This window comes from Pavona decussata, unplaced genomic scaffold, assembly GCF_977016875.1.
Source record: "Pavona decussata unplaced genomic scaffold, jaPavDecu1.1 SCAFFOLD_2, whole genome shotgun sequence".
Taxonomy (NCBI): Eukaryota; Metazoa; Cnidaria; class Anthozoa; order Scleractinia; family Agariciidae; genus Pavona; species Pavona decussata.
The window spans coordinates 1,352,501-1,363,139 of NW_028145426.1; the positions used below are offsets into that span (position 1 = coordinate 1,352,501).

General features: G+C 37.8%; 1 protein-coding gene across 3 annotated transcripts; it reads right to left on the reverse strand.

The window, feature by feature from the left end:
* Positions 1 to 1,928: 1,928 nt before the first annotated feature.
* On the reverse strand, positions 1,929 to 9,882 carry LOC146489915 (uncharacterized). Of its 3 annotated transcripts, none has more exons than XM_085118693.1 (6): positions 9,846 to 9,882; positions 6,517 to 6,598; positions 5,170 to 5,422; positions 4,677 to 4,720; positions 3,635 to 3,738; positions 1,929 to 2,158 (listed from the first exon to the last, which is right to left on the reverse strand). In XM_085118693.1, exons 2-6 carry the CDS (start codon positions 6,590 to 6,592, stop codon positions 2,051 to 2,053), a joined length of 585 nt encoding a protein of 194 aa, XP_084974819.1. In that variant the 5' UTR covers positions 6,593 to 6,598; positions 9,846 to 9,882; the 3' UTR covers positions 1,929 to 2,050. The 3 variants fall into 3 exon arrangements, with proteins under 3 accessions (XP_084974819.1, XP_084974770.1, XP_084974703.1); XM_085118644.1 differs by lacking the exon at positions 9,846 to 9,882 and adding an exon at positions 8,912 to 9,082; XM_085118577.1 differs by lacking the exon at positions 9,846 to 9,882 and adding an exon at positions 8,849 to 9,082.
* Between the last annotated feature and the right edge of the window lie 757 nt (positions 9,883 to 10,639).

Here is a 10,639-nt window from a genome sequence, read left to right on the forward strand (position 1 = left end):
CCTCGTAAATGCGTAAAAACATAAAGGCAGACATAAAGCTCTTCCTGAGAAATTTCGTCGATTGGTTTTAACCTCTTACCGCCAGGATTTGCAAGCCATTCTGAAATTTTTGAAGGTAACTGGTTGTTATTGTTGTTGTTATGTGATCTAAAAAATCGTAAAATCTTCAAATTTTGAAGATTTTAAAGGAAACTTCAGAGATACGTACCGAACTTTGTGGCTTTTATTGTTGTTAAATTGAGATGGTATTGTTTGGTATTTCTTTCTTTTCTTTTTTTCTACATTTTTCCGAAGAAACTTTCGCTTCCCGCCGGAAAAAAATTTAGCTTAGCGACACCTGGGGCATTCGTTTTCCATATAAGGTCAAACTACGGTATATGAGGTGATAACCGAGATTTAGTGAACCAATCAGAACGCTAGAAATGCAATATCCAAGGCTGAGAATTTAATAAAAAAAGATAGCCATAAAGGCTAAATAAGCGGCCTCACTTAGTCCGCATTTATGCCTCATTAAACGCTGCCCAGATTTTTTTTAGCCTTTCCCCTTGGCGAGATTGAGCTCCTTGAATAGCTTGGGGCAATGGTCCCTAAACTTTTGAAACATTTCGTAAGTTTTGTATTTTTGAAGTAAGTTTAAATCTTGAAAATTTATGTGGAACCTTTAGAATGGTTGGCGTTCAATGGTGAAAAAGAAAAAAGTTTATTCCGTCCATCTCAAGGTAGACTTGAACCGGTGCGCTAGACTCTCAGGGCATGTTTCATACGACTGCACCACACATACACGACTTCCCTTTTAGAAATTAATCTTTGCATTTAATAATTATATCCGGTGTCTAGCTATGTCATCCGTGGCGCCACGATTTAAACAACGATTTCAACATAGGTGAATGGGAACGGAACACCCTCAGAAGTTTCTCGATTGTATTTTGTCCTTCCATTTTACGTGAAATCCCTGTTGACTTGGGCGACAATCTCGATCTGCTTGAGCCTTTCAACAAGGCGCTTTCCTCGTCAAAATAAAGATGTACGAAGACTATATACATCGGTCGTGTGTTCATTAGGCCGATTTCTTTTAATTTCGAACTCCAAAGAAGCTGTATTTTAATTAAAGGAAGAGAGAAACTGTAAGCGAGCCGTGAGAGTACGCCATATCTCTAAAGAAATTCGAGTATTGACGTTACGTTTCAAGCGTTAGCCCTTTGTCAGAGCAAATTTTTTGTTGATAAACCGAACATTCGTTAATAAAAATAAGGCCCGATAAGGGGAAATGGAGGGGGGGGGGGGGGTAAATCTATAACTTGGCCATTTTTACACTCGCACTATTTATGTGTGAAAGCGGTGAAGTTCAAGAGTTAGCAAACGGTATAAAGGGGGCGAACACATTCCGACAGGTAGTTTTGTGTCCTAGCACATAATTGTTTAGGCTCTTCACAAAAACTAACACAATTCTAAGTAGATAGGGCATGCGCAGTTACCTCCTTCCTCCGAAGATTTTGTCGTCTTTGTTCTTGAAAATGTAAAATAATTTTTTCGAACTTGCATGCCGTTAGCCACCTGGAACTGGAATGGACATTTTTTTGTTATCTGTGGAACGCGATGCATCCCCGTTTTACTGTTCTCTTTGTGTTTTATATTTCAGGGAAGATACAGGATTACAGCAGGCCTGGGCGGCAGGGCAAACCCGTCTAAGCCTATTGCTTGTTTGAGTGCGTAGATGAATGTAAAGGTTCAAAAAGAGACTTGTCGTATCAAGACAAAATGCAATAAAATGACGAACAGAGAACTTCGTTTAAATAAATTCGGTTTACCTGTATACCGACAGACTTGTTACCGATTTATGTCCTCGGAGAGACTTAGAAAAATAACCATGCAATGTACGCATGTTCTTCAAGGGGTTGTGATACACCAAGAATACAAGCCACTATTAGTTGGGTTGTTATGGAGAAACACTTTATTTCTACTGCTACAGGCTGAAGACAGCATCAGCCGGTATTGACAAGGTGTTTTGTTACACACTTCTTGTTTCTTCTGGGACTCAACATGACTCATTCTAAGAAAGGTCTAATGGTATCGTCTGCTTGAAGCAGCTCATTTTCCTTTGCGTTTTGATGTCATCGATCGTAACTGTCAGATGACCCTTTTCTTGGGATAACAACGACTGTGAAAAAAGAAACGTATCGTGGTAAGTTAAGAGAAGGTCAAGATAACAGAGCACCCTTCCTGTACATGCTCTATGTGAACGTTAATTCGTCCAGTTCACAACAGGCAGCAGGGATTTCAGTAAGCAAAACAATACGATGGAATTAATGCAATGGAATGGAATGCTCTTCAAATGAGAATCGCAAAATCAAAGCCAAAGTAATTACCCTCGCCAATCAGAACAGATGTAAATGGCAAAATGGACCAATCAGAATTCGAAGCAAATACGTGTCACCATGTTAACAGAACATGTTAACAGTTTTGTTTTGTTGTTATTTTTTGCTTACTGGTTGACAAAGTGGCGCAAACTTTTCCAGCCAATCACTTAGCGTACAAAAGCAAAACCAAAGTACATGCGATTTACTTTCAAGACTCAATTGAAAACCGCTCTAAAGTGCAATGCAATGTATTATAATGCAATGAAATGCAATCAAGGAGCTCTCAGCCTCTAGTCTTGATTTAATTTATGGCAGATGAACTTGGTGTTTGAATGCATTGAGATAAAACTCGGTTGAATTTTCTACGTGACTGTGTCCCACAAAAAACATGTCTTCGTATTATACACTCAAATACCGTCAAATATACAAATAATTGGATAAAGACAGTCACAGAGCATTAAAGCCAGCAGTTTGGCTATCAAGGATTGCAAGGGTGAAACTGGTGGATTTGATTTCTTAGCGGGCCATGCGGAAATTAAAATTTAACCTTTATTTTCTACCTTTCTTTAGTCAATATATTACATTATTTTATTCAAGGGAATAAAGCAAATTTAAGATCCTTATGAAAGACGTTATATACCACTTCACATACTATCTCTTTAAAAGCGTGGGCTTTTGAGTTGTAGACTTGGTGACAGTGTGGATACGATTCTGCGGGCCCCCCCCCCCCCCCCTCTTTTCCCATAACATCGAAAGCACTAAAGCTATGACATAAAAAGTTCTATGCTGTGTAACACAACCAAAATTTTTTTTAAGTTTAAAAATTGGGATGATAACGGGGTTATTTTTTGCAACAGTATCTCAACAGTGTTACAAAGTTGGCTAATTCAGCATTAGTTTCGGAATATTTTGCTAACGTCTGAGATTCGAACGCAAAGCAAGGCAAACACAAGAAAACGTTAACGTCCGTAATATTTGAATTTTAACACGCAAGACAACTTTATGATCCTTTTAAAAACAATGGAATAACTGACATCCTTCTCATGTCATGTCTGATTTGACTGTTTTGGCATATCACCTTATTTTGACTGCAATTCAAAGCATCCCAGTTTCTTTAGCAGCAAATATTCCCGAAACTATAGGCCAAGGTTACTTTTAGTGTTAAAATCCTTCATCCAGATTACCCACTCAAACTCGAAACAAGTAAGCTTAGGGATCAGCCCGGATGACTTATACTACTACAGTTTGTAGGAGAGGAAGCGTGATTTCATACTTACTATAGTATTTTTGTAGGGACTGAGATCCTGATTAAAATTGGTTGTTACTGAGAACTTGAGATCCCCAGTGGACAGCTGACAGTTTGACTTGGATCCGCTGTTATCTGGAGCATCCAAACACTTCTGTCAGTCGAGAAGTAATGATAAATATATATTCTACCTACGTTTCGCATGTTTCGTACTAGTTTCAGGCCTTTTTTGTTCTGTTGGCCCTGTCTTATCGCTTCAACAAAACTACAAAATGGCGGATTCTTCGCGTCTACCAATGGAAGGTCTGCACCAATCACTGACCAATGTTTATAGTTAATTACACGTCGTCCAGAGAGGCTCTTGACGCTCTAAAGTGACTTTTAAGGCCCGTTTAAACGGTTTCAACATTTGCCCAAAATTCGTTCAATAAAAGCTGAAGGGATGTTGGGCAAATGTTGGGTGAACGGAGTGTACGTTCAAACAGTTTCAACGCCATTCAACATTTTCAAGAACAAAGGAAATGTTGCATGAAGCGATGTTGGATGAAAGTTTAAACCAATTTAAATATGATTCAACACACTTTCAACAATCTTTAAACATTTTTTTACGCTTTCAACAATGTTGAACGACCTGTTCCAACGCACTCGACATTCGGTTCAACAACTGTGTTGAACGCGTGTTGAAGCAAATGTTGAAACAGTTTAAACGGCCCTTTAAACTCGTGCATGGAATACAACATACAACATGGTGCAACATTTTCACAAAAACCTTCGCTACGATGAAGGGCGTGTCAAATAAAATTCGAGATCGATGTAGGGATATTAATTTCATCTATTGCGTTAGAATTTATCAGATCGCATGTCAGTCGACAACTCTAAAATTTTATCCAATTATCAACACTTGAGCCGCCATCTTGAAACTGGTATCAGGTCAAGCGCTGCGCGTCAATCCGAAAATTTTGGATAAATGGTAAACAAGCCGTGACATTTTTCGCGAACGGAAACTACCAACGGAAATTTCCGGAAATTTTTGGTAAATGGTAAACAACCAGAATTAAGTTGGTGCCACCTACCTCCAAGGTATCCCTTCATGGTTTGACAGCTCACCTCTTGATCGCTGAAAAGACACACATTTGAGGCTTAAAACCGCAAAGCAAAAGGTGCGTCATTAGGAGAGCACTTAACAGTAGTGTTTTCCAGCAACGCTGTTGGATAATTTGAACGGTTATACCTCGCCCTCTTTCCACAGCGAAATGGTTTGTAATGCAAAAGTGTTCAAAAATGCCTGGAATTGAACTTAATGACGAACGTACAGCTTTTGGGAAACATCGTTGTATATGCTCCAGTTTCAGTCGAGGTATATTGAATCCTGTGATGTGTTTAATCCAATCATAAGCAGGCGAAGAAATTTAAGTGATCACCTTCCGTCGCCTGAAACGGGGAGAGGGGGGGGGGGGGGGAGGGGTGTGGAGGATAGATTGTTACCCCTTTTCCTCCCTTTCTAGCCCCTGCCAGGCTAGTCCTCCCCACATCTCCTCCCCCACCCCGGGACAACGTAACACCTACCACGAGGTAAGCTTGCTATTGGAAGGGCACATAGGCAACTCTTTGGTAAGAGGAATGAAGCTTATCACCACTCCTGTAATCTTTGCTGCAAGTCTGAGTTTAAATGCTCCAGGGCTTGAATAGGTGATCTTAAAAACACCTTCTGCGCACACGGGGTGTGACTTTGCTCCAATGTTAACACGGAGGATGCTTTGATCATGACTGCCACACTTCCAAGCTTTGAAGGAATGCAGTTGGATAGAAGGAATGGAACCTAAGAAGGAAAAACAGCAGCAAAACTAAAACATCGTTCTAGCTTTATATAGTTTTCTGTAAATTACCTTTCTTATAGCCATTGTAAGTATTGCCATCTTATAGCCATCTTATAGCAAATTGTAAATATTGTAGTTTTCGTCTTTTTATTCCGTAGTAATTGTAATGTTAAAGGGTTCTTATTATTTTTTCTTTTATTTTTTGTAATGTATGTAATGCGCATTTGATTATTTTTAATAAAAAAGGGCAATGTAGATATTAAATATTATTATTATTATTATTATTATTATTATTATTACTACTATTATACACAATTGCAATATATTCGAAACAACAGTAAACTAAAGTACTTAACAATTAGCATGCGTTGGATACGAGACGATAGACACCCAACGAAGCCCGCATCTAGCCGATCTAGTGATATTTTCTTTCTCACTGCACGTATACTTTTCTTATTTGTGGAGCTTGATACGTATAATAATGATAATGATAATGATAACAACAACAACAACAACAACAACAACAACAACAACAAAATAAATTAAACTAAAAAGAGACACAGAATGAATCCCGGAGACATTCCGATTCTGCTGTTGAAATACAAATGGAAAGAGAGTTTTCATTACTGAATGGTTGGATTATTTTAGAACGGGCAAGGGCCAGCGCTAGCGTTGTATGTGTTTATAGTTTTTCTTACAACCACGCTACTGCGTTTTTGCGAACGGTTTAGGTCTTCTCCGGGAAGATATATTTACTGATACAAAGACACCACACACCGATAGACGCAGAAAATGTTTTCCATTGATCGGGCTTGCTGCATATCAAATCATTCGGCGATTGCGTTTTATTCTTTAGACATCCCAATTTGGAAGGATAATTTTTAAACATTCATTTTTGGTGGATTAGGAATATTGTTATCACAGAGGTAATAGAGGCCTTCAAACATAGATGCGTAATCTGGTTGATAAAGAGTGACGTAACTGGGAGCATCACTTAACCTAACTACATGCAGATTAAGTCCGTCACGTGGTTTCTTCTTTTGTTGGTTTCCTTAACCGATTTTAGTGCGCATGACCAAATAGTACTCTCACCTACCACAAATGTTGTTATTTGTTTGTGCCATCGCCTGCTGACCGCATAGGATTGCGGTGATAATCACAAGTAGCTTCATGGTTTCCTGGCAATTTAGACAATAATATGTATTATTATTTTTTTAAGTTAAAGACGTTTCTAATACTAAAGCTTCAAAAATTTCCAAACTGGGGGAAAATTTATGTATTAAAATTAAGTAGAATTTTGTATTTGTTGCTTAAGAAAATACTCAAGGTGACCTGACTCAACGATAAAGCAAGCGTAATGTTAGAAAGTATATTTTTATTTTACCGAAAACAAAAGCATTGACTTTCTAGTTCGCATCAAGGAAGACGGCAAGTTAAGTTGGAAAACAATAGGGATTTTTTGCTTTCGGTTAAAGGAAACAGCCAATCAAGGAAAAAAATTCAAAGTTTCCAAATTAAAACATTCTGGAATTGTCAATAAAATAAGTGATGGAGAATATTTAAAGGAAAATAGTATACCGGTAGACTACGTATGACGAACTTACCAGTGTAGACATGATGGTGTAAGTTCACGTACATTCAAGAGGTGCTATTACAATTAGCTTTTATATAAAGACTTGTGGAGGTTAAGAAAAATACTCAAGGTGATCGAGAACCATCGAAAATGGCCTTAATTTTCTGTACTATTCTAACTTTCCATAACAAAAATTTCAATTTTCACTTCTAAGTATGTGAAAATTCAAAGCTGTAAATTGCTCCCAATATTTTTGACTTCTTTTTATGGAGGGGGGAATTGGGACAAAAATGTAATTGAATCGAGTTTCATGCCATTGGATCATTAACGCCATGTAATTGAATCGAGTTTCATGCCATTGGACCATTTACGCCATGCCACCGAATCATACATCATTCTATCCGACAATATGCTTCATGTCATTGAATCGGACTTCATTTTATTGGATCAGAAACGTCATTCCATCGGGCCAGCGGCTTATTGAAAAAAGTTTGTTTCCCAGAGTGCTTTTCCAGATACGTATGTGGATCTTAGTAAGGGTGTAAAATATTAGTATTCTTGGCGGATCTCGCGTTTGAGAAAACCATTTCTTTGTCATGTCATCAATGAAGTTATAACCTGTCACACAATGAATATAAAGCTCTCACAGAGCCGAAAAAGAACGCTAACATCCGTTCTAAAAAAAGCAGACAAAGGCACAACAACTGTCATCATGAATAAATGCGGTAAAATACAAGAAGCTCAAATTCAACTCGACAACAGAGAACATTATAAACCTCTCCAAAATCCCATGACGGTGGAAACATCACAAAGAGTTCACGAGCTTGTCGCACAATTGCATCAAAATAACTTCATTGATGACATGACAAAGAAATGGTTTTCTCAAACCCTTACTAAGATCCAAAAACCAAATCCGGTCGGAAGACCGATAATTTCGGGCTGTGAAGGCCCCACAGAAAGATTATCATCTTTTGTGGACAAATTACTTCAGCCCATCGCACAAAAACAGAAATCGTATCTAAAAGATACAACGGATTTCTTAAACTTCAAAGAAAAGACAAAGGTCTCTCAAGATACTATCTTAGTATCAATGGATGTAACAAGCTTGCTAACAAATTTCATCCTACTATTAAATTTACGGCCGAAATTTCAAAAAACGAGACAAGCTTTCTCGACACAATAATTTTTAAAGGAGAACGTTTCAGAAATGAATCGATCCTTGACATCCGTACACATTACAAGCCTACTGAAACGTTTCAGTATACACATTTTACCTCGAGCCATCCCTTGGGTGTTAAAAGAGGTTTTATTAAAGGCGAAGCACTCAGACTACTGAGAACAAATTCTTCTGAAACAACGTTCGAAAAAAGTATCTCCAAATTTAAATCGCGCCTCATAACGCGCGGATACCCCCACAAGATGATACAGACAACGTTATCAGAAGTCAACTTCGCCGGAAGACAGTCGGCTCTACAGCAAAAGAAAAAAACTCGTAAACAAATCTTGCCTTTTGTTACAACATACCACCCATCGGTGCGTAACCTTAAAAATATATTGATGCAAAACTGGAAGTTCATACAAAATCAGCCTTTGCTGAGAAACATATTCAAAAATCCGCCAATTATATCCTACAAGAGAGGACAATCTCTTAAGGACATGCTCGTTAGGGCAAAAATATAAAGGCAGCATTCATAAAAATGTACACCGCATAACGCAGTGAGCCGTGCAGGCCTGTCATTTCTATTATTATCCTAGTCATAAGTGAAATGAGATTATGGGCTTGACGTAACTTTGGAAGGAGAGCTGCTTCAAACGTTCCCCCAAGCCTCAAAACCAGCGAGCATAACCACTCCACCTTATACAAGCCATAATCAAGATCTGCATTGCAAGCCAGTTGATTCATAACATCAAGAAGTACCGTTTTCATGTTGCTTTCTATAAGTTCTTGTGCTGTTCGATGTTGACCCTGCAGGTGAGCCGCCATATTTGCTGTTACGTATCTGGAAAAGCACTCGGGGAAACAAACTTTTTCCAATAAGCCGCTGGCGCGATGGAATGACGTTTCTGATCCAATGACATGAAGACATGAAGTGTATAATCCGATAGAATGACGTATGATCCAATAAAATGAAGTCCGATCCAATGACATGAAGCATATTGTCGGATAGAATGATGTATGATTCGGTGGCATGGCGTTAATGGTCCAATGGCATGAAACTCGATTCGATTACATGGCGTTAATGGTCCAATGGCATGAAACTCGATTCAATTACATTTTTGTCCCAATTCCCCCTCCATATCTTTTTCATTTTTTTTTCGTTTGTGCTCCTCTGGCTCGCTCTCTGAATAAGTCTTTTTCTGAGTCTTGAATAAATAGCATCGTTGCCTTTCCCTGATGTCACTAACAATATTAAGTTTTTGTATCATTTCCAAAAGCTAAAAAACATACTGGAAAAATAAAGAGGAAACACCATCAAAGCAGTTCAGTTTTGTTAAAAAAAAAAAAAAATTGTATTAGTATTTTTGAAATTATAAATGTCTCTTGCGGGAATGGAAACGTGTTACAGCTTGTAAAAACGTAGCCTAACTGCTTCAAGTTCTTCCTTTGAGGTCTGGAAAATTGTAACAAAAAATTGATTATGAATTGCTCTGCATTTAGAAAAACACTTCATATCTTACTCTGGCTGGTTCTAGGAACATTTCGTGAACAGGAAGAGATTCCATTTCGTAGCCCCTTTTATGCACAAATCCCATCTTTTGTCTCGATATTTTGAAGAAAAAGAAGGGTATGGCTCTAATTTTGGGAAGTAAGTACAGAAATTTAACAATTTAAGGTTGTTATGAGCACTTACATGGGATGAAATCTTGACTTTGCTTAGGCAGTGTTTGACCGAACTAAATCCAATGCAGTCTGAAAGGATCATATTTATTTGTAAGTAATGTAATACCACCAAGACACGGGGAGTAACCAATTAATTAGTTCTGCATCATTTTCTGATACCAATGCGAAGAAGCAATTTTCGAGTTAAAGATTTTGGTATTATATAAAGCATTTTTTTCCCATTTCGGAGAAAGAGCTTCAATGTCATCTCTGAATTAGCCATTAATAATATCTTGCATAACAACGCAGCTGTTTAATTTTTGTTTTTCATACAAATTCATCGAAACCAAGGTTTCCCGCTACGAAGCCTTGCACTACAAATAATGCAACATTTTGAAAAAAAGAATACGCTCAGGTTTAATGTTATCTTCGAGTTGGTCACTCACATTTTAATTTAATGTTTTTTCAATATATTATATGCGAAGATCGTAACTCTGTTTCACTTTAAGGAAAGCTTTGGAAAATAATGACGGAGTGAAGACGAATATCGCATTTTCTAAGTGACAGGTTACCTTTAAAATGAATAGTTTAAAAAGACGCAACCGATTAATTTCAAAAGTCTTTGTAAAACAAAAATCAGCTTGCAAGGCCACGCAGTCTGCTAATCTGCGAAATTAAACCCCCGCAAACTTAATTTACAATGTTATGTAGTAGGTCGACAGCTTTTTAGCATAAGAGGAATCAAATTGGCTGTTAAATTTTTGTTAGTAATAGTTCTATAACAATACCAGGGCCACAAGAGCAGAAATTGCTTCCCAGCGCTTC

What these genes read in the sequence shown, in the direction of transcription:
- LOC146489915 (XM_085118577.1), bottom strand. Translation starts at nt 8,977, where the DNA reads ATGGCGGCTCACCTGCAGGGTCAACATCGAACAGCACAAGAACTTATA. An exon ending in AATAGCAAGCTTACCTCGTG is followed by an intron (nt 4,721 to 5,169) that starts GTAGGTGTTACG and finishes GTGTCTTTTCAG; the next exon opens with CGATCAAGAGGTGAGCTGTC. An exon ending in GTCCCTACAAAAATACTATA is followed by an intron (nt 2,159 to 3,634) that starts GTAAGTATGAAA and finishes CTTTTTTCACAG; the next exon opens with TCGTTGTTATCCCAAGAAAA.